Source organism: Dysidea avara, chromosome 9 (assembly GCF_963678975.1).
Source record: "Dysidea avara chromosome 9, odDysAvar1.4, whole genome shotgun sequence".
Taxonomy (NCBI): Eukaryota; Metazoa; Porifera; class Demospongiae; order Dictyoceratida; family Dysideidae; genus Dysidea; species Dysidea avara.
Window position 1 is genome coordinate 33,309,685 of NC_089280.1, and position 24,381 is coordinate 33,334,065.

At 37.9% G+C, this 24,381-nt stretch overlaps 1 protein-coding gene across 1 annotated transcript; it reads left to right on the forward strand.

The window, feature by feature from the left end:
* Window positions 1-28: 28 nt before the first annotated feature.
* LOC136267686 (uncharacterized) lies at window positions 29-21,264 on the forward strand. Its single transcript, XM_066062834.1, has 12 exons — window positions 29-58; window positions 105-110; window positions 281-308; window positions 358-435; window positions 3,056-3,196; window positions 3,465-3,671; window positions 3,721-3,782; window positions 3,847-4,123; window positions 4,230-4,520; window positions 4,668-4,967; window positions 5,025-5,139; window positions 20,940-21,264. The coding sequence occupies exons 1-12, from the start codon at window positions 29-31 to the stop codon at window positions 21,247-21,249; spliced, it is 1,845 nt and encodes a 614-aa protein (XP_065918906.1). The 3' UTR covers window positions 21,250-21,264.
* Window positions 21,265-24,381: the final 3,117 nt, after the last annotated feature.

Sequence of the window (24,381 nt, forward strand, 5' to 3'; positions counted from 1 at the left end):
AACCCATCATCGACATCAATCATAGTAAATGTCCAAGCCACAGATGTTACAACAACTGGTATGAATATTGCATACTACATGTGCAATGTCCAATTAATACACAGGAGGAGGTATTGATTATGATTCTGGACCATACACTGTCATATTTCCTGCTAGAGTGACCAGTGTTACATTTATTGTTCCTATAACTGGTGATAATATGTTGGAAAGCAATGAACAATTTCAACTTAATTTTTCAAACACTTAACCTGTTCATGTTACTATTGGTAACCCCAATCAGGCCACAGTTACTATAACAGATAATGATGGTAAGATATCTGTGTTGATTAGTTTTTTTGTAGCATTATAATCATGCAGATATCACAGTCACCTTCAACCAGTCAACATACAGTGTTAATGAAGATGATGGACCAGCACAACCTGTACTAGTTCTCAGTAACCCATCATCAACTGATTTGATGTTCCAATAAAAAATGATAATGTACTGGAAAGAAATGAAACATTCACATTAATGATAGCCACTTCATTACCTGATAAGGTCACTGGTCAGGGTCAAGCAGTAGTTACCATTCTGAATAATGATAGTAAGTTAAATACTATTTGCACAAAAACAGCCAAGTCACAAAAAAGGATACAATCACTTCAAAAAAATTGTAAAAGTGTAGGTTAGAGACCTAGCACAAGGATCTTCATGGATTTTAAAAACTGAGCGAAGTGAGGTTGTAAAATCTATGAAGATCCGAGGGCGTGGACTCTAACTGACTTAGAAAAATGTGTGTTTTATATGGGCATATAGGCGGAGTCATTGTGGGATTGGGTTATACGTGTGTCATACTGAAATCATCACACAATGTTAAGATAATCACAGAAGAGTGAACATGCTTTTGTCGAAGTGTTTAAACATCAAAGCTCGCACTACTTCACCCTGTACAGAGCATAGCTACAAACAGATCACCATGTAGAGAGTTCAAGTAGAAACAAGTCATGCTGTTGAGAAATCAGCTAGAAGAAGTCACTTTATAGAGAGTTCAGCTACAGAAAACTACCCTGTGGAGAACTAGACTATGAACAGATCATCCTGGAGAGGAAACAAGCTGCAAACAAGTTACCCTGTAGAGAGATCAGCTAGAAGAAGTCACCTTGTAGAGAGTTTAGACACAAAGGAACTACCCTTTAAAGAGTTCAGTTATTAACAAATCACACCCTGCAGAGGGTTCAGCTACAAATAAATCACCCTGTAGAGAGTTCAGCTACAAACAAATCACCGAGCAGGGATCTTGACTACAAACAAATCATCTTGTATAGAGTTCAGCTACAAATAAACCACCCTGTAGAGAGTTCAGCAACAAAGGAACCATCCTGTACAGAGTTCAGCTAGAAACAAGTCACCTTATAGAGGGATAAGCTAGAAACAAGTCACCTTGTAGAGAGCTCAGCTCCAAATAGATAGTTCAGCTATGAAAAGATCACCCTGTAGAGAATTCAGCTATGAAAGATCTCCCTAGAAAGAGTTCAGCTCGAAACAAGTGACCCAGTAGAGAGATCAGCTAGAAACAAGTGACCCTGTAGAGGAATCAGCGAGAAAGTCACTTTGTAGAGAGTTCGGCCACAAAAAAACATCCTGCAGAGATTCCAGTCACAAACAGTTTACTCTGTAGAGATATCAACTTGAAACAAGTCACCCAGTAGAGAGATCAGCTAGAAACAAGTCACCTTGTAGAAAGATCAGCTAGAAGAAGTCAGCTTGTAGAGAGTTCAGTTATAAACAAATCATCCTGCAGAGTTCATTTATTAAATTCAACTGCAAACAAAACACCTTGTACAGAGATCAGCTTGAAACTATACACAATGTAGGGAATTCAGCTACAAGCAAATCACCCTGTAGAGAGTTCAAGCTACTCTGTAGAGAGATCAGCTACAAGCAAATCACCCTATAGAGAGATCAGCTAGAAAAAGTCACCAAGTAGAGACTTCAGTTACAAATAAATCACCCTGTAGAGAGTTCAGTGGCAAACAGATCACCCTGTAGAAGGTTCAGCTAGATACAAGTCATGCTGCAGAGAGATCAGCTAGAAGACGTCACCTTGTAGAGAGAAACAAGTAACCTTGTAGAAAGTTCAGCTACAAAGAAACCATCCTGTAGAGAGTTCAGCTACAAACAAATCACCATACAGAGTTCAGTTGCAAACAAATCACCCTGTTGAGAGTTCAGCTACAAACACATCACCCTGTAGAGAGTTCAGCTAGATAAAACTCACCCTGCAGAGAGATCAGCTAGAAAAAGTCACCTTGTAGAGAGTTCAGCTCCAAAGAACCCACTCTGTAGAGAGTTCAGCTACAAAGAAGTTACCCTATAGAGATTAGCTAGAAAGAAGCCTGTAGAAAGCTCGACTATAATCAAATTACCTTGCAGAGAGTTCAGCAAAAAACAAACACTTTATAGTGAGATGAGCTAGAAACAAGTCACCATGTAGAGTTCAGCTACAAAGAAACCATCCTGTAGATGGTTCAGCTACATTTCAAGTCACCCACAGAGAGATCAGTTGCAAAAAAATATCCTGAGGGGAATAATTGGCACGTAATAAATATATGTATAAAATTTATATAATTACTAAGAAAATCAAAAATAGTTGAAGTATTACAATCTTTAAGTTCTTTTCTACTTCCTGTGGTAAAAAAAAAAAACAGATGGGTACACAAATACAAATAGAAGTGATAACTAATCAAAAACAGCAAAGCTATAAAAAAAGGTGAGGCCATCTTGGCACAAAATTCACCTGAATTGTCATTATTAATTTTTTTTACCATTAACCTACCATCACAGCCACCATAGCCTTTTTGAGGGCAGCACTCTTTTTTACAGCTTGGCTGTTTTGGATTAGATTTTATTGTCAGTAGCAGCAGCATCATTTTCCGTATAATGTATAATAAATTTTATTTGTCTTGAACAACACCTTGATTTCACACCATTAATGCAATTAAGCATTTCATTTCTGATAGTTATAGAATACTTGGCATTTTTGAGATTGATATAAACTTACTTTCTTTCAATTAGTTCTTCGTATTCAGTTTTCATCAACACGCTTTAGTGGATCAGAATCATCTGGTGAAGTGTTAGTCAGTATTGTGATATCGGGAGGAAGTTATGGTAGAAATATTAAAATATATGTCAGTCTACGTGGAATAAATGCAACAGGTCAGTAGATACTTATAAGTATTATTAGCTAATTAGATAAAGCCATTTTTGAAACAATTAACAATTCTGTCTACAGTTATACACAGATATAGAAAGCTATCACAAAAACTAATTATGGCTTGTATCATCCTATCTTTAAAGAATAAAGTCATTGTTGTTGTTATTGGTTTAGTTTTCATGCAATAAATCATTTGTTTACAATTAGCTTTGTTTACTTTAGTTAATATGTCTATGCGTTATGCAAAAGTAATAATTAAATAACTTTCAGAAGAAAACGACTTCCGTTCTACTCGTCTCACTGCTAAAATTCCTGCTAATGCCACTACCACTACAGTGAGAGTACCAGTGAAGAGTGATAATATTGTTGAGGGAGATGAGGTGTTTAGTATGAACTTAAATGTACCATCATCACTTGGTCCTGGAATAGTAGCTGGCTCTGTTACTAGTGCAACTGGAATAATACTGGATTCTACTGGTAAGCTGAAACATTTGCAAAGTAATTATTTACATAAATGTTATCACAGATATAACAGTGCAGTTCACACAAACACAATACACTGGTTCAGAAGATACAGGATTTGTACTGGTAACATTGGAATTAGTTGGAGGAACATCCAGTAGACCATTTAATGTCACTGTTACTCCATTAGAACAGTCACCAGTGTCTGCAAGTAATGTTGTGTATTTCTATTATTGCTGCATCTTCATCTGATTGTGTTATAGGTAGCTCTGATTTTAATTCTAGAGCTTCTGTTGTAACATTTAATCCTGGAGATATTGCTAAATCGTCAAATATACCAGTATATAAAGATAACATAGTTGAATTCAATGAAACATTTAATATTGTCATATCACTGTCACCTTTCCTTAACCTTCGTATTAATGTAGACAAAAATTCCATTGAAGGACACATAGTAGATTCTACTGGTAAAAGTAGTGTTTACATTTAGGTACCTTGTTGTATATCACTCAGTTGGTTTAAATGTAAAAAATAATTGTTAAGTTGCTTTGCAATGTTTACATTGTTTTGTAGTGATTGCCTCAATCACAAAACATCCCAACAATTTAACAACTGTATATGAGGGTACAACAGTCACTTTATCATGTGAGGCAACAGCTAGTGGTCCCATTACATATCAGTGGAGGAGAAGTAATGGAGTGATAACTGGTGACAGATTTAATGGTGTCAACACACCTACACTAACTATACCATCACTTACACAAAATGATGAGGATGAGTATTACTGTACTGCTAGTTATGGTGTATATGTGAATGGGACAAGTTATGTAGCAGAGTCAGAGAGAGCAAAAGTTGTTGCGTTTGGTGAGACCACATGCATTATTATTATTACACTTGTGTAAGAGTTGTGCAAAATCTGTGATATATAACTTTCATGATCTTTTATTTGTTATCAAGCCAGCATTTACATTGTCTGTTTGTATTTAGTTATTTATGCATCACTATGCATAGGCCCTCCAGTAGTAGAACCATTTGATTCAGTGTATTATGCTATTGCTGGACAACCGTTTACTTTCAACTGTTCTGCCATAAATGATGATGATTCACCCAACAGTTTAACATTTGTTTGGTTTAAGGACAACAACTTAATCAATGAAAATATTGTACAAGTAAAAGTGGTGAACTCCACCACATCTCAGCTAGTTATAACACAGTTGGATCCTGACCAACACAGTGGACAATATTCTTGTGGAGTATATAATAATGAGGTATCTGATACTGTGTATATATCTACTAGTTTAATAATTGAAGGTTAGTTTGCATATGTATATGCTCAACAACTGTGATTAAATAGTTATTGATATACAGTTGCAGACTTTACTAAACTATTGGCCAGTGCAGTTGAATCATTCAGAATCAACGAAACAAGTTATGCTGTTAACATCAGATTTGTGTTGCCATATTTCTATGATGAACCAATCAGGTATGTACAGGGTACCTTGTATAGAATTTTTTATACATGGTGGCTAGCAGCAAACTGCTACAATAGTTTTGATGCAAATTGTGATAGCAGAAAAATATCACATTGGCCCAAAAAGGAGGTGCTTAATATATACCTGTACCCTAGTAGATGTTGTGCATTCAGTCATAAGTAATGAATACATCTCCAGGTCCATTTAACATGAGGTGCAAAGTGTGGTTATAATTATGCTAGGGCTTGCATGGTTGGTTGCACTTATGGCAAGTAGCACCTGGATTACATGCATCACCTCATTTCTGACTGTTGCAATTGGAAACGTAAAACTGTGTGTGCTCTCACTTAAGATATCACTATACAAATAAGTACTATTCCATAGCTAACACCTGCTATACACCAAGGAATAATTATCACTCAAAGTAAACAAGTTCTGTTAAATTCCATATCCAAAATAAGGGAAGCAGATAAAAAACAGAGCAAGAGAGTGAATATTTGATGCATTAATGCTTAATAGCAAGCCTCTCTTGCAATACCTTTATTCAGAATGTTCCCTTATATTCAACCATATCAAACAGTACGGTAATACTGTTTAAGTATGATTCCCCCAAAAGTGATGTGCCACCTATGATTCCGCCTTTAAACATCATTCTAGAGGCATCTTACATGACAAAAATCACCAAAAAAGAAAACATTTACAGGTGGCTGGATATATACATTGAAAAATCACTGAAACTCAAATTTTTGTATACTAACCAGTCTTCCTGCCTGACCATAGCTACAAGGCTGGAGGCCAAAAGAAGCAGTGCACGGCCATTATTTTATGCCACAATAACAAACTCACAATTGGCATGTACCTTTTAGGGCTCCAACGAGTGCGTGCCATTGTCTTTCCTTTTATCTTCAATCAGGCTGGTCATCGTCTTCTTCATGCGATGAAATCATATTGAGGCATTAGTCTTCCCTATCAGCACTTCCCTTGAGCAGCACAACAGATGCCACAAACTTACTTAAAATGCTTACACTCAGTAAATATCTGTAACTTCACAATAGGCTCAAGACAATGCCCATTGATAATCTTGGTTGATTAATAATGATCAAGCATGGAGATCACACTTCTTAGTAATCATGTTTACTTGATCACATGTACAATGACCACACCCTTATTAGTCTAGTTGTACTCATAATGCTAGCTCAGTGAAAATATGAAATCGTGATATGGCACCTGGTAGGTGAAATGCCGACTTGAGATACTCTAACACCCTAATAGAACACTTACAAGTGTTAGCTTCATGCACCAAACTAGTATATTAAAATTATTTTGTTGATTTAAAATGAAGTAGGGATCTGAGTGATAATAAGAAGGGCTTTGCTGTATATACCACCATTCATCTCTTGTTTCATTACATTTTATTGTTTGGATCTCTTTAAATCAACAATTTTTGTTAATATACTAGTACAGTATATGTATCCTGTCTATGAGAGTGATGTCACTGTTATCATACAAGTCCAAGGCAGAACTGAGGACAAGTGTGATAGCAATGATATTGTCGGAGTAGACGGGATATATCACAGTGCGAGGATATTAAAGTAAGTTCCTGTTAGTGAACACAAGATTTTGTCCGGATTGTGTAAAGATTGCTACTAGAGAGTCACTATATACTAGCTACAAACTATGGAGATGGTTGATTGTATGAAGTGGCAATGTCCAGGTATGATTAGCCTTTGTTTTGGGTTGGTGGAATGGCATTGCTTGGTATCCAAGATCTATATAAAAAGACTCGATATGTGATGAGGATTACTCATCACATATGCTACTAGATTTAAAGCAACACATATGTTAACTTTATAATTATTGTTGTATGACATGTAAACACATAACTCCAGTTTCATAAATTGTCAGTGATACATAATTATATAGAATAGTTGTATATAACAGCATTACCTGATATGTATGTCCAACAGCCCAAGATTCTTAGGCCCAAGGGCTGAGGGCATACATGTCAGGCAAAAGCCCAAATTAATGTCCCATGTTACGTAAACCTAATATGTAGCACTTCCAGTTTGCACCTGGCGATCAATCACCCAAGCCAATACGAGTGCAACTATTGAATATATTATATATAAAATTAATGCGTGAAAGATTTGATTGTGGGTCAGTAGCTGGTACGTTCTGACTATGTTTGGCAATGTTGAATGGACAAATCCTAGAGATATCACACAAAATTTCAGTTATGCAAGTTTAATGTTTTAATCAGTACTATTGTATTGATTATGGCATACTTACTAAAGGTAAGCTTTCTTGTATTTTCATGTAAAGTGGCAGCTTCGTTGTATCAGTAATGTGGGTGTGGGTCTGTATTCAAAACTGTGTGGAAACACTTGCTGTAGCACTAGTTCTCACCTTATCCCAACATTTTTCAACTCATAGGATAGTGAGAACAACAAAATGCCTCTGAGTGGTTTTCATGGCCTAATCCAAGCCAGGGCTACAACCAGGCAGCAATTATATAGACCAGCGTTGAAACCGGGTCACTACTACTGACCCGGATGACCCACTGACCCAGATAGCAATCCGAGTCAGACCCGGATGTGACCCAGATTGACCTGGATTAAATTAAGCCGAGATGCGCGATAAGAACTATGTTTTGGGTATTCTCGAGCAAACGAAACTACGTTTTGAGCGTTCAAATTGTGTTGAGTAAACGAGTAGTTATGTGATAACTAAGTTAGTACAGTACATAAGCCCTTAAATTGACATAATCGTTCACTTTTTGATAAAAGCACCAATTTTTTTACAAAGTATATGTAGCGTGCACTAAGTGTGTTAAGGAGGGGAGGCACATAAAAAGTCCTCAGGAACACCCCTTTTTGCACTCTGACAAGAAAAGTATTTGTTACTATTAAAAATCAATCATGTTTCTGTCAAGTTAACTGCTGGGCCTAGTATCATAGCAGTACAAAGCGTACAGCTGGAACATAATAGCCTATTAGTAATCTATAAAAAACAAATAGCTTACTCACCTAGGCAGTAAACAAAATCACTAAAATTTCCATTTGCAGGGATTCTGTTAAAATTTTGGACCTTCAGTGCTGACGATTGTGTAGTACTATGTACAAGGATTATCCTGATGTATATCGTTTCTTTATTAAAGGGGTATAACAAAAGTTATTTAATACTAAAGTCACAGGTGGATATCTCAACAGAAAACCATGAACTAGAGCAGTTCAATTATCAAGCACAAAGCTTGAACAAAAGGTCCTTTGTCCTTATACTGGGCACTATATGAAAGGTAATTGTGACTGAATTTGACAAAACAAGGCTTCGACGCACAAAACTTTGTTAGGAGATATGGCGATTTTAAGTAATCATTGTGTAATAACTTCCCAGTGCCTACAGCTGTGCAAACAAAACTTGCACCAATTGTTCATCTATTTACTAGCTATCACTGAGTGGGTGTATAAATTTCTGATGCCCAAAATTTGCCCTGTTTTGGGCAGCTTTTTTCGAGCGAGTAATAATATCACAGGTGGTAGCAATAGGGTGGGAGGGTGGGGGTAGCAATAGGGTGGGAGGGTGGGGGTGGTGGGTGGGCTCAATATAGGGGTTGTAAAATGAAGTAAGAAGATGAATGGAATCCAGAGGCCAAGTTTGGGCCCTCCATGGCTTTCCATGGCCCTCACATCTCTCCAAATTGAGTGAGAACACTATTGACGAGCTCTCTGTGAGGTCCCAGCTCACCACACACCATTATCACAAAGTCATGGCCATTTAATAGCACCTTTCCCCCTCTTGTGGCTTGACAGGGTCGGAAGAAAGCTGCTACAGAAACCAGATTTACCAGTCCTGAAGGAAGTACAGTGTGGAATATGGTAGTGTGTTAGACCAGCAATCCATTTCTGGCAAAAACATAAGTTTGATTTTGTGTGTGTGGAAGCCTTGTTATATGAAATCCGGTCACAATTAAATTTCTAGTTTAATGCAGGCAGTTGCAAGTTGTTTCAACACCTTGTTCTCAAGTTACAGCGCTTTCAATTCAGTGTAATATAGCATAAGCAAGAAAAGCACACAGATGAGTATTAAGGTATATTTCTTAGTGCTGTGATAATGCTCAAAATAAGCATAAAGGAGCTGGGTTCCAATGAAGTGAGATTTTGAGCACTAAGAAGTACTTATGACACATCCTTGTGTTTTTCTTGCTTATGCTATATCACACTGAATTGAAAATGCTGTAACTTGTACAAGATGTTGAAACAACTTGCAACTGCCTTCATTAAACTAGACATTTAATTACCTTCCATATGGTGCCCAGTATAAGGACAAGGGACCTCTTGTTCAAGCTCTGTGCTTGATAATTGAACTGCTGTAGTTCATGATTTTCTGTTGAGATATCCACGTGTTACTTTAGTATTAAATAACTTTTGTTATACCACTTTAATAAAGAAATGATATACATCAGGATGATCCTTGTACATAGTACTACACAATCATCAACATTGAAGGTCCAAAACTTTAACAGAATCCCTGCAAATGGAAATTTTAGTGATTTTGTTTACTGCCTAGGTGAGAAAACTATTTATTTTTTTATAGATTACTAATAGGCTATTATGTTCCAACTGTATGCTTTGTACTACTATGATACTAGGCCCAGCAGTTAACTTGATAGAAACATAATTGGTTTTTAATAGAAACAAATAGTTTTCTTGTCAGGGCGCAAAAAGGGGTGTTCCTGAGGGCTTTTTACGTGCCTCCCCTCCTTAACACACTTAGTGCATGCTCCATATACTCTGTAAAAAAATGGTACTTTTATTAAAAAGTGAACGAATATTTGGCTTAGGCGCTGGACTAAGCAGGTAAGTTTATAATTTAAAATCAGTCAGTGGGGTTGGTTCCACGTAGCTACTGTGAGTTTACAGACAGCAATTGGGTGTGGCTTCGTACATACTTAGTATTGCAATTTCCCAATATATTAAAATGGGTGTGGCTCACAAAAGTATTTATCCTGCTGCAAGACTAGACCTAGACTATATACAACTCATACAATAATCAATTAGTGGGTGTGGCTCCACGTAAGCTTGCAGACAGCAACGGACACAGTTTCATGCTACAGACTGCACTTACTAATAAATGAGCGTGGCTGAGCGTATTTTTGCAACGCGATAAGTGGGAGTGGCTCACGAAAGAGCTACGCGACTAGCGTTTATAGGTTCCACGTCGTCAAACGATCAATTTTGTTTCTCACGTGATCCAATCCGGGTCAGACCCTGATAATTTGTAAACTGGGTCAGACCCAGATGACCCGGAGAAAATGTGACCCGGATGACCCGACCCGGTTTCAATGCTGATATACCGTAGGCGAGAAAAGTGACGCATGGGAAAAGTTTCGCGATTGCAGTAGCTATCGCGAAACTTTTACGCCGGTTGGCTTCTACATGCTTGTACAGTAAGAAATTAGCATGCAAAATCAGCATCGCGAAACTTTTACGCCGGTATACAAAGTAGAATGCAATTCGCAAAACTTTTCCCACGCGTAATTTTCTCCGCCTACGGTAACATTAAGGCCAAAAATTGGTTGTGAAATAGATTAACACTCACGTGATTAGTATGCATGACTTAAATTCAGATGTAGTCTGGGAAAAGTCACCAACTTGCTACATTGCAAATGTATATAGCCTGGGTGGCTCCTTTGATCTCAAGAATGAAAGTGACACATTCATTAATGCTATGAAACTAAAGGGGTAAGTAGTCCTTGCTTCCTAACAGTGGAATATTTTTACAGTGTACATGATATATAATTTTTTCAATACCTCTATTACTTGTTTAGACCACATGTAGTACAAGTGTAATGGCATACATATATCTCTTTTCTCTAACTCTGATAGTATTGACATAATAGCCCCAGTTATAATGTGCATTAAGTACTGGTACATATAAATGTACATCTGGTGAACCAGCACATAGCTACTGCATAAAAATAACACTACCAGTGATGAGGAAATTACAGATGTTCTCAACAGATATTTTGAGTCAACTTTTACTCAAGAAGATCTATCGTATATTCCAGCGCCTCCTTTTAGATATGAAGAATCTATATGTGATGTCAACATATCTGAGTCTATTGTATTGAAGAAATTGAGTACTCTGAAAGATAATAAGGCTCCTGGTCCAGATAGCATCCATTCTTATGTTCTCAAGGCGTGTGCCCATACACTTTGCACTCCTTTAACCATGCTATTCCATCAGTCCTTGACTAGTGGAGATCTCCCTTGCGAATGGAAGAAAGCCCACGTAATACCAGTATATAAGAAAGGTTATAAGTTTAAGGCTACCAACTACAGACCAATCATTCTGACATCTACTGTGGTTAAAATTTTAGAATCTATTATTCGTACAGAGTTATTTGACTTTCTTTTAGAAAATAACATCTTAACCATCAGCAACATGGTTTTGTGTGCAACAAGTCATGTTTAACTAATTTGTTGGAAACCTTTGAAGACTGGACAAGTGCGGTGGACCAGGGTTATGGGGTTGATGTGGTATACCTGGATTACAGTAAGGCATTTGACTCTGTACCACATCGTAGATTGATTTCTAAACTTGAAGCATACAGTGTGCATGGAAACTTGTCCCTGTGGTTATCCAATTTTCTCACAAATCGTTTTCAGAGAGTAGTGGTTAATGGGTCTCAGGGGTTAATGTTCAGAGTGGAGTACCTCAAGGTTCAGTCTTGGGTCCCTTATTATTTATACTGTATGTCAACGATGTGCCTGACCTCATTGAGAGTAATTTGAAGATGTTTGCAGATGACACCAAGATATACTCGGTCATTAAATCTTTTCATGACAGCCTTAAACTACAACATGATATCAACAAGTTAATGCAATGGTCAAGTGTTTGGTTGCTTAGATTTAACGCAGCCAAATGCAAAGTAATGCAGATTGGTAACTCTCTTCCTGCATCATACACCATGTACGATGGCACTACAAATGTATCTACTGACCTAGAACTAGTGAACGAGGAGAAGGACCTTGGAGTGTGGTGCACAAGTGATCTCAAGCCATCTCTACACTGCCAAAAAGCTGCAGTCAAGGCTACACAGGTTCTTGGGCTTATTAGGCGATCTTTTAGAATTGACTCTACTGATATGTTTATATTTCTGTATAAGATGTATGTTCGACCGCATTTGGAATATTGTGTGCAATCTTGGAGTCCGTACTTGGCCAGAGACATCGACACCCTTGAAAAGGTTCAGAGACGTGCAACTAAACACCTTCGCGGATTAGCCCACTTGACTTATGAAAGCCGTCTTGAAATTCTGGACCTCTATTCTCTGTATTGCAGACGTCAAAGGGGTGATATGATTGAAACATATAAGATACTTAAACGACATTATGACTTGGACCCATCTACATTTTTTACTTTAAATACTGCTACCACCAGGGGCCACTCTCTTAAGCTTTTTAAAGAAAGATCAAGATTACTTGTTAGGCAGAACTTTTTACAAATAGAATAGTCAATCTATGGAACTCCTTACCTGACTTTATCATTTCAGCACCAACAGTTGCAACCTTCAAGCTGTGCTTGGATAATTTTTGGAAGCAATCTAGATATGGGCACCTTCAAAGGCCTGTGGCCTAGCCTGGCAAGTTAGCTTGCCTTGGCATCTACAAGCCCATTAAATAATAATAATAATAATAACAGAATGGCAACAGACATATTTATCATAACATTCATTTGTGTCTCCACACGCACCCCCACCAAATGAATTTTACACTCTGTAATATGTTCAGCCCATTATACAGCATTACAAACAAAGAAAAGTATAAGAAGTGTCTTTACAGTCAATCCAGTCAGTACAGAATACACAGTCAGACACTTTCCATTCTAAATGTAATAGTCAGCACAGGGAAACCATTTAGTACTACTGCAAATTGACACTTTGTGCTGTCAGCAAAAATGTATGGGTCACAACACCATGATGCATTCGTTGTATGTACTGTGATATGTCAAAACATATCTGTTCAGCTGAATCAACAACTGACAGTGAAAACCAAGTCCTTATCAAGACACACGGTAGTGTGTCGTGCGGCCCAAGAAGCTGGCGCGCCACACCATGAGTATATTAACAGGAAGAAAGTAAATGCGGTTTTCACACCTTTGTAGCTCCATGATTCCTTATCCGATTGAAACCAAAGCTGCTACAGAAGTGCCAGCTAGTTAGGGGAGTCCACATTTCAAATTTGAAGAAAACCGCTCCAGCCATTTCTGAGATACGAGCAGCCAAAGTTTGAGGTTTTTTTCTTGGAAGAGAGAAAACCATCAATTATGAAGTGATGAAATTACATAACTTACAGAAAGTGTGATAGTCCTCGGTCACATGCGACCACGTGTATGGTCCTACGGAAGAACCTGCGTGGGCATGGCAAGGGTGTGAATATAAAAATAAAATAAAAAGAAGCTATATAAATTAACTAATACTAGTCACATCCAGCCACTATTTATTATTCCTAGCCAAAAATATCCTCTCAGAGGCTAGAATACTTTGGTAGGCAGCATCATCTAAACATTTCCTTACAGTAGATTTGGGGATAGTTATGGTAGGGTTGGAAAATTTGATGAAGTTCGGGTAGTTTCCAATGGAGGCTGGTTGGTAATGGCCAAGTGCTGAAATTTCGATAGTTTCATAATAACTGGAGATACTTATAATCTAATCCAAAACAGCCAAGCTGTAAAAAAAAGTGTGCGGCCTTCAGAAAGGCTATGGTGAAAAAAGATGTGAAATCCAAGGTGGTGGCCAAGAAATAGCTGTGATGGTAGGTTAATGGTAAAAATTTTAATAACGACAATTCAGGTGAATTTTTGTGCCCCTTCACAAAATTTACCTGAATTGTCATTATTAAAATTTTTACCATTAACCTACCATCACAGCCATATCTTGGCCGCCACTTTGGATTTCACATCGTTTTTCACCATAGTCTTTTTGAGAGCCACACTCTTTTTTTTACAGCTTGGCTGTTTTGGATTAGATTTCATTTCTTTTTGTATTTGTATACTCCAAAGCCGGCCTATGGCCAGCTTTGGGACTTTTTTAACCTATATTTTTTTTCTTTACTACAGGAAGAAGAAAAGATGAAGCAGATGTACTTTAAATATTTTATCAGTAAATGTACAAATTATATATGTAATACATAATATTGATTACAGAAATCTCCATGGTGGTTTCTTTGTAACTGAACACTCTACAAGGTGACTTCTTCTAAATGCTCTCTCTACAGGGTGAATTGTTTGTAGCTGAACGATCTACAAGGTAACTTCTTCTAGCTGATCTCTCTACAGGGTGATGTGTTTGTAGCTGAATTCTGTACAAGTGATTTGTTTGCAACTGAGTTCTATACAGAATGGTTTCTTTGTGGCTGAACTCTCTAAAAGGTAACTTCTTCTAACTGATTTTTCTACAGGGCAATTTGTTTCTGGCAGAATTATCTACAGGGTGATTTCTTTGCAGCTGAACTCTCTACATGGTGGCTTCTTTGTAGCTGAACTCTCTACAAGGTAATTTCTTCTAGCTGATCTCTCTACAAGGAGATTTGTTTGTAGCTGAACTATCTACAAGGTAACTTCTTATAGCTTATCTTTCTACAGGGTGATTTGTTCGTAGCTGAATTCTGTACAGGTGATTTGTTTGCAGCTGAGCTCTTTACAAATGGTTTCTTTGTAGCTGAACTCTCTCCAAGGTAACTTCTTCTAACTGATCTTTCTACAGGGTGATTTGTTTGTAGCTGAACTATCTACAAGGTAATTTCTTCTAGCTGATCTCTCTACAGGGTGATTTGTTTGTAGCTGAACTCTGTACAGGGTGATTTGTTTGTAGCTGAAATCCCTACAAGGTAACTTCTTCTAGCTGATCTTTCTACAGGGCGATCTGTTTGTAGCTGAGTTCTCTACAGGGTGTTTGTTTGCAGCTGAATTCTCTACATGGTAGTTTCTTTGTAGCTGAACTCTCTACAATGTGACTTCTTCTAGCTGAACTATCTACAGGGTGACTTGTTTTTAGCTGATCTCTCTACAGGGTGACTTTTTCTAGCTGGACTCTCTACAGGTGATTTGGTTGCAGCTGAACTCTCTACATGGTGGTTTCTTTGTAGCTGAACTCTCTACAAGGTAACTTCTTCTAGCTGATCTTTCTACAGGGTGATTTGTTTGTAACTGAATTCTCTACAGGGTGATTTATTTGCAGCTGAACTCTCTACAAGGTGAATTCTTCTAGCTGAACTCTCTACAGAGTGATTGATTTTTTTGCAGCTGAACTCTCTACATGGTGGTTTCTTTGTAACTGAACTCTCTACAGGATGATTTGTTTGTAGCTGAACTCTCTAGAGGGTGATTTGTTCGTAACTGAACTCCCCATAAGGTAACTTCTTCTAGCTAATCTTTCTACAGGGCGATTTGTTTGTAGCTGAGTTCTCTACAGGGTGATTTGTTTGCAGCTGAACTCTCTACATGGTAGTTTCTTTGTAGCTGAACTCTCTACAATGTGACTTCTTCTAGCTGAACTCTCTACAAGGTGACTTGTTTCTAGCTGATCTCTCTACAGGGTGACTTGTTTCTAGCTGAACTCTCTACAGGTGATTTGTTTGCAGCTGAACTCTCTACCTGGTGGTTTCTTTGTAACTGAACTCCCTGCAAGGTGATTTCTTCTAGCTGATCTCTCTACAGGGAGATTTGTTTGTAGCTTAACTCTCTACAGGTGATTTGTTTGCAGCTGAACTCTCTACATGATGGTTTCTTTGTAGCTGAACTCTCTACAAGGTAATTTCTTCTAGCTGATCTCTCTACAGGACGATTTGTTTGTAGCCGAACTCTCTACATGATTGTTTCTTTGTAGCTGAACTCTCTACAAGGTGATTTCTTCTATAGCTGATCTTTCTACAGGGTGATTTGTTTGTAGCTGAACTCTCTACATCATGGTTTCTTTGTAGCTGAACTCTCTAAAAGGTGATTTCTTCTATAGCTGATCTTTCTACAGGGTGATTTGTTTGTAGCTGAACTCTCTACATGATGGTTTCTTTGTAGCTGAACTCTCTACAAGGTAACTTCTTCTAGCTGATCTCTCTACAGGACAATTTGTTTGTAGCTGAACTCTCACATGATTGTTTCTTTGAAGCTGAACTCTCTACAAGATGATTTCTTCTAGCTGATCTTTCTACAGGGTGATTTGTTTGTAGCAGAACTCTCTACAAGGATACTTCTTCTAGCTGATCTCTCTACAGGGAGATTTGTTTGTACCTGAACTCTCTACACGTGATTTGTTTGCGGCTGAATTCTCTACATGATGTTTTCTTTGTAGCTGAACTCTCTACAAGGTAACTTCTTCTAGCTGATCTCTTTACAGGGTGAATTGTTTCTAGCTGAACTCTCTACAGGTGATTTGCTTGCAGCTGAACTCTCTACCTGGTGGTTTCTTTGTAACTGAACTCCCTGCAAGGTGACTTCTTCTAGCTGATCTCTCTACAGGGAGATTTGTTTGTAGCTTAACTCTCTACAGGTGATTTGTTTGCAGCTGAACTCTCTACATGATGGTTTCTTTGTAGCTGAACTCTCTACAAGGTAATTTCTTCTAGCTGATTTCTCTACAGGACGATTTGTTTGTAACCGAACTCTCTACATGATTGTTTCTTTGTAGCTTAACTCTCTACAAGGTGATTTCTTCTATAGCTGATCTTTCTACAGGGTGATTTGTTTGTAGCTGAACTCTCTACATGGTGGTTTCTTTGTAACTGAACTATCTACAAGGTGACATCTTCTATCCGATCTTTCAACAGGGTGATTTGTTTGTAACTGAACTCTCTACAAGAAAACTTCTTCTAACTGATGTCTGAACAGGGTGAATTGTTTGTAGCTGAACTCTCTACAGGGTGATTTGTTTGTAGCTGATCTCTATACAGGTTACTTATTTCTAACCGATCTCTTGAATTCTGTTCAGGGTGACTGCTCTATTAGGATGACTGCTCTATTAGAGTATCTCGATCTCTCACTTGCTACACCAAGTTGGATTTCGTGTTATAACTCCGTGGCTTTAAGTCTGATTCTTCTACACCATTGAAGAGCCTTTCTAAGACGATTACTCCATCTGTACAGTGAATTTCAAAGCATTACCCCAAGCGGTTTATCTGGTAGGTGTGGCAAGTATTCTTTTTTTATTAGCTAATCTCGGTTGCGTAATTGTTACACACTGTTGGTTTTGTTGTTGTATCTTCCTGGTTTTTAGCTCGATTTCTTTCAAACCACAAAAGGTTTGAGGTTCAATAGTTAACCTATTCACCCACCGATTTTCAGCTTCTTCCCATACGCGGTTTACCCTGTAGGCGTGACAACATATTGGTGTTATTTTTCGTGCATAATCGCTCATAACTCTTTGCCTGTTTATGGTATTCCAGCCAACGTTGGAACCGAGATGCGCCTTTATACCCCCCTTCTGTGTGCCAAATTTCAAAGCAATCGGATAACGCGTTCGAGTTTTATAGCAGTTTTTGTAAGTGTGCGAAAAGAGGAAGAAAAATAAGAAGAAAAAACGAAGAAACTAAGCCAATTTTTGAAGTCTCATATCTCAGGAATGCCTGAAGCGATTTCGCTCAAATTTGGAATGTGGAGTACTGAAGTTGGAGGGAATGTACACAGCAAAATTCGTCGTGTTTCATCAAGGCAACACAGAGCTACGGAGGTTTGCGTTTTCTTTCTTCCTGTCAATATACTTTCGTGGTTGCGCGCCGGCTTCTTGGGCCGCACGACACACTACCGTGTGTCTTGATTAATCTGTCAAATTCTAACAATTATCGTAAATATTCAACTTTTCTTCTACTTCTTTTCACACACTTTGCAAAGCCCGCCATAAACACGAACGCGTGCTCCAATCGGGCTAAACTTTGGTACACTTAAAGGGCTCATTAAGGCGAATCGCAGTACCAAGTGTGGTAGAAATCCAATGAACATTCACGGAGTTATGACCGATTATTTACGTAAAATAAGTTAGAAGGTCTGTCAGGGTAAAACGCTTGAAGAAATGAGCTGAAAATTGCTATGTAAATGGAGTAACTATCGTAGGAGTGCCTTTTTGTGGTTTGAAAGGAATCCATTTAAAGGCCATCGAAATGTGACAAAAACCCAACCTGTGTCACAATTACACGATCGATTTTTATGAATAAAAAAACTATTAGTTTTCACGCCTGCCAGGCAAACCGCTTAGAGCAGTCAGCTGAAAATCGGTGTGTAGCTGGAATAATTATCACAGAAAGTCCTTGCAGTAGTACAGAAGAATCGGATTACAAACCACTGAGTTATAATTCCAAAGCCAACTACGTGTAGCATATGCGAGATCGAGATACTCTAATAGAACAGTCACCCTAATAGAGCATTCAACTACGTTTATAACTTACTCCATTATAGAATTATATTACATTGCAAGTTATTCTGTAGGGAGTTCAGCTACAAACAGTTAATCTTATAGACAATTCAGCTATAAGGAAGTCACCCTGTAGAAAGTTCAGCTACAAATATGTTGCTGTAGAAATTTAGAACACTATAAGCCACACTGAAGAAACTTCAGCTATAAACAAGTCACCTTGTAGAGAGTTCAGCTACAACAAGTCACTCTGTAGAGAATTCAGCTATAAACAAGTCACTGCGTAGTGGGTGCAGCTACAAAAAAAAGCTACCCAGTAGTAGAGAGTTCATCTAGATTAGCTACAAACAAGTTACTTTATGCAATGTTCAGCTACAAGTAAGTCACTCTGTAGAGAGTTCAAGTCACTCTGTAGTATAAACAAGTCACCGTCTGGAGAGTTTAGAGTCCAATCAAAAAAACCATTCTGTAAAGAGTTCAGCTATACAAACATGTTATAACTCTATAGAGAAAGTTATAATTCTATGGAGAGATAAGCTATAAATAATTAGTCATTCAAATAGAGAGATCAGCTACAAGACATCACCTTAGTTACAAAGAAACCACCATGTAGAGAGTTCAGCTTCAAACAAATCACCCTGTAGAGAGTTCAGCTATGAACAGATCATCCTGTAGAGAGATCAGCTAGAATGATCACTTTGTAGAGAGTCCAACTATTAACAAATTACCCTGCAGATAGTTCAGCTACAAACAGTCACCCTGTAGAGAGATCAGCTAGAAGAAGTTACCTTGTACAGAGTTCAGCTATAAAGAAACCATCTTATAAAGAGTTCAGCTGCAAACAAATCACCCTGTAGAAAGTTCAGCTACGAACAGATCACCCTGTAGAGAAAGAAATCACCTTGTAGAGAGTTCAGCTACAAAGAAACCACCATGTAGAGAGTTCAGCTGCAAACAAATTATCTGTAGAGAGTTCATCCAGAAACAAGTTCACCCTGTAGAGAGATAAGCTAGAAACAAGTCACCCCATAGAGAGAGCAGCTACAAAGAAACCATCCTGTAGAGAGTTCAGTTACAAACAGATAACCCTATAGAAAGTTCAGCTAGAAACAAGTCACCGTGTAGAGAGATCAGCTAGAAACAAGTCATCCAGAGATCAGCTAAAAACAAGCCACCCTGTAGAGAAACCAGCTAGAAACAAGTTACTGTGTAGTAGAGAGGTCAGCTACAAAGAAACCATCCTGTAGAGAGTTCAGTTACAATCAAGTTACACTATAGAGAGATCAGCTAGAATCAAATAATCTTGCAGAAAGTTCAGTTGCAAACAAATCACCCTGTAGAGAATTCAGCCACCCTGTAGAGAGTTCAGCTAGAACAAGTCACCTTGTAGAGAGTTCAGCTACAAAGAAATCACCATGTAGAGAGTTCAGCTGCAAACAAATCACCCTGTAGAGTGTTCAGCTAGAAACAAATCATCCTGTAGAGAGTTCAGCTAGAAACAAATCACCCTGAAAAGAGTTCAGCTACAAACAATGAGAGTTTCAACTACTGTTCAGTTATGTAAGAAGTCACCTTATTAACAACAGTATATATGTGATAATCATCTTTCAATGTTAAATATACAAATATTTCCTCAGACAAAAGCTATACACACAATTACTTCCTTTGTTCCACAATTCCTGCAGTAAAGAAAAAAAACAAGTTGAAAGGAAGCATCAAAGCTATATGGCCAGTTTTGTGGCTTGCGATACAAAAAGAAGTGATATCTAAACCAAAACAGCAAAGCTGTAAAAAAAAAGAGTGCGGTCCCCAAAAAGGCCAATGTGAAAAAAGATGTGAAATCCAAGGTGGCGGCCAAGAAATGGCTGTGATGGTAGGTTAATGGAAAAAAATTTAATTACGACAATTCAGGTTGAATTTGGTACCGAATCCTAGTGGAGGAGGCAACACAAATTCACCTGAATTGTCGTAATTAAAATTTTTGCCATTAACCTACCATCACAGCCATTTCTTGTCTGCCACCTTGGATTTTACATTTTTTTTCACATTGGCCTTTTTGGGGGCCGCACTCATTTTTTACAGCTTTGCTGTTTTGGTTTAGATATACCTGTACATAGCCTTAGCAGTTATTTTGAAGGCATCAGTTATTTAGTCAGTCAGTAGAAGGTTCCATTTTAATATTTGTATCAACCTATTGAAAGTGTTGTGGGTCATGCTGAAGCCTGAAGGTACTTATAAGCTTGCCTTGCCAATACTGCCAAGGCATCATAAACGCATTATTGTAGGCTAGTTTCTGGTCAATTATTATGTTAGGAAGTGCAACCTTCATGATCCCTGGTATACAGTTTTACCATACCATGTAATATTTTTAACCACAATGTAATCCTGTGTTGCTTGTTATGGTTCTAGCCACTGGGTTGTTGTTGTGACCACAGATGGAAACGCGATACCTTCTTCAATACCAGACAGTGATCTTGTCAATTATACTGAATCAATTGGCCACACCATGTATGTTGCAGTTGTAATGGATAATACAATTGAAGACCAGTGGGAGAAAACTGTAGTATTGGGGAATGGAAATGCAACCACATGGAATAGAAAAACCTATTACAATGCTCCTCTCAGTGAAAGTGTTTCGTACTTTATATTCATAAGGGCCTATGCTGCCAGACATGTTGATTTGGTACGTAAGCAAGTTTATGTATATAAAAATTTTTAAATATAATAATGAAGTTTCAATTGGCTTATCTATGCAATTTTAATGTATATGACTGATATTATACTCTTTTCTACACAGAATCCACGATATGCATCAAGTGCTTTGTCACAGCTAACTTCAGTTGGTATGTTGGCCAGTAATGCATTGCTTGTTTCTAACTGTCCTACATTGCTGATTAACGTTTTCTACTTTTTAGACAACAATCATCTTGACAATTCCTGCAATTGTGAATGTGGTGGTCACATATTTGGAATTGCTGTTGTTGCAGTTTTATTGGTAGTGGCTATAGCCTGTATTGTGGGATTGGTGATATGGATTGTTCAGTTAAACAAAAAAAATATGCGACTTCAAACATCAAAACAGTGAGTGATGTAATAAGAGATTATTTCACTTAGAATTTGTGATGTTTAGGGATTCAGCACCTCAAACAGCTAAGGAGTCAGCATATGAGCTAATGGACAAATCTGGTGATGTTAATATGGAGAAGAATCCAGCATACTCAGTCACTGGTGTCCAGGAGAGCTCAGTGGATCATCACTATGAGTCCATACCTGTTGATAATCGCTATACCAAGGCTAAACAATAACTACAAGTGGAGCCATGTTAACCAACTGTAGTGTACTTTTTGTTTTAGATGTACTAAACTGAAATTTTTTAGTGGCTTTAATTTTACATGAACTGGCAAAGTAGTTTTAATATCGTAGATATGCAATGAAGGTTTTTGTTTTGCATTGTACAGTGAATTTTGTGCCACTTGGTCTTGGCATCAAATTCACCTGAATTGTCGTTATTAAAATTTTTACCATTAACCTACCATCACAGCCATTTCTTGGCCGCCACCTTGGATTTCACATCTTTTTTCACATTGGCCTTTTGGGGGCCGCACCTTTTTTTACAGCTTGGCTGTTTTTAATTAGATATATATATATATATACTGGTAATTTTAGAGTCATTGCCAAAAGACTGTATACCTCAGGTCAGGCTAGCATATCTAACTAGTTGGCTAGCTATACATGCATGCAGATAAATTAGTCTCGTGTGGACAGACCACCATCATTCTCATTGACATTGAACATACAATTTTTATTCCTACCCAATGACAAAGAGGGACCGCTTTTTCTTTATCTTTGATCAAGGACTCTGGCACCATGCACCCAAAAATCACATGCATGCAAGGTTCCTCACAAATCTTTTACAAAATCAAGATTAAAAATGAACATTCCACTTCAAAATTTGCATCTGTCAGTAGCTATAGCTACACATTTTCTTTTTTTAATCCAGAGATTATTAATTTTTACCCAGGGTGACCAGCACCCCTTGTCACCACTCCCAGCACAATAGATGGTAACAAAAAAATTGTGTTTCCTCCTCAGTCAGGGAAGAACGGCATTGCCGACTGACTTGAGGCTAATTTTAAAATCAAATCAAATCAAAATGGTAAAGTGGTAACAAAAAATTTGAACTAATTATGTGAACCAGAAGCATTGGGCCTCACGGTTGGATCAATAGCTGTAAAAGAAAAAATTAAAGGAGCATGATATAAGGCTGTTCCTCCCTTCTCCAGAGATTTGATATGTCATTTTTGGGAGACGATCAGTAAGAGAAGAGAGAGAAAGAGGCGGTCTGCAAATAATCCCACATGTGTAGGCTCCCGAGGGGGGTGGGGACTATTCTACGGAACGGAACGGAACGGAACGGAATGATGGACTAAACCACGGAACGGAACGCTTTCTCAAATTGAAGCTTGTAACTTACCATTGCTGAAACTTCCCTTATAAGTTAGCAGTGACATCTCCAGTGGGTGGTTAAACATAAGATAAAAAGAATTAACGGATCGATTGTGGGTTTTTGTTGGTTGTCATTAGTAACGAAGTATTATTGTGGGATGACCTGTATCAGTGATGTTCATCCATACGGAAGGGAACTTTATGTGAGCTGTTTTTCTTATTTAGACTTTAGAAAACAGTCTTGGCCGGTCTTTCAAGTCATAAGTCAGTGTATAAATAAAGCAAGCAGGAAGATACTGGTAACAGGAAAGAGCCAGCTGAATTAAAACTTGAAGAATTTTGTGCAGTGTGTGGGGAGCAAATATTTTGGCAGACTGCAAGGAGGGTATATTCTGCAAACATAACTGAAGTGTATGCATGGAGTTATTTATATATTAACAGCTGGTGCAGTGGACTAATGCCGTATTCAATAGTGGGCTGATTTTATCTATTGCACAATTCAAGGATGTGTCTGACTGCTAGCCTTGAATCAGGCTAAATGCCAAAACTCCAAGATCAGCCAAATCTCTATTATAAGCCGCATGTGAAACCATGCCCGTAGCCACCAGGCAAACGTGATTTGGACCAGGATGTGTGTGTAATTTCAATGTATCTAGTCAGACCTGAAATGGAACACTCACATTAATTACATACCACCTAAGAATCCTAGGTGTAACATTTCACATGCTTAACTTCAAACAAAACAGGTTAAATTTGTTTGTCTATTTTCAAGTGATTCCCAGTCCAGCTGGTCCATGAAATTGCAATGGGATCACATGTATTTGTTACAGTGCGGGCTGTCCTGTGTTGGATCTACTCTAGAGTTTAGATTTCAAGGTAGACTCACTGCCAATGTACTGACACTAGTACTGTTGTAGCATGTTTAAGTGGAGGACAAATGAAATAGTAATCCTAGATTATTTATGTATACAAATTTTTCATAATGAAATTGATATCCCATTTTGATTTGTACTTCCACTTTGCAACATATTCAAGAGCAAGAAGTTACCACACTTAATCTCCAACCACTGTCATTAATTAGCCAAGATCTCACTAGTCTAATTCACCTTACTGTAGTGATTTTATTGATTCATCTGTATGTTTTCTTCATTTTCCTTTGAAGTTGTACCAAGAGTTCATAATAAGGTGGAGAGTGTCTAACTTGAATGCATTCACCAAACACCCTGCTTAAAGTAACACCTTGGCCTTATTTCAGAACAAAGGCTTTACCATCTTCAGCAACACTAATCAACAGTTTTCTATCCCCCAGTAAAGGTGTTGATTTGATGAAAGGTGAACTTTACGCAGGGTGTTTGTACAGGCCATACTGAGAGTTAGACACTCTCCCCCACACAAATCAGTATTA

Coding starts and splice junctions, on each gene's coding strand:
- LOC136267686 (XM_066062834.1), top strand. CDS start 29: ATGTCCAAGCCACAGATGTTACAACAACTG. Junction 4,124..4,229: donor ACACATAGTAGATTCTACTG/GTAAAAGTAGTG, acceptor ATTGTTTTGTAG/TGATTGCCTCAATCACAAAA. Junction 4,968..5,024: donor TACTAGTTTAATAATTGAAG/GTTAGTTTGCAT, acceptor ATTGATATACAG/TTGCAGACTTTACTAAACTA.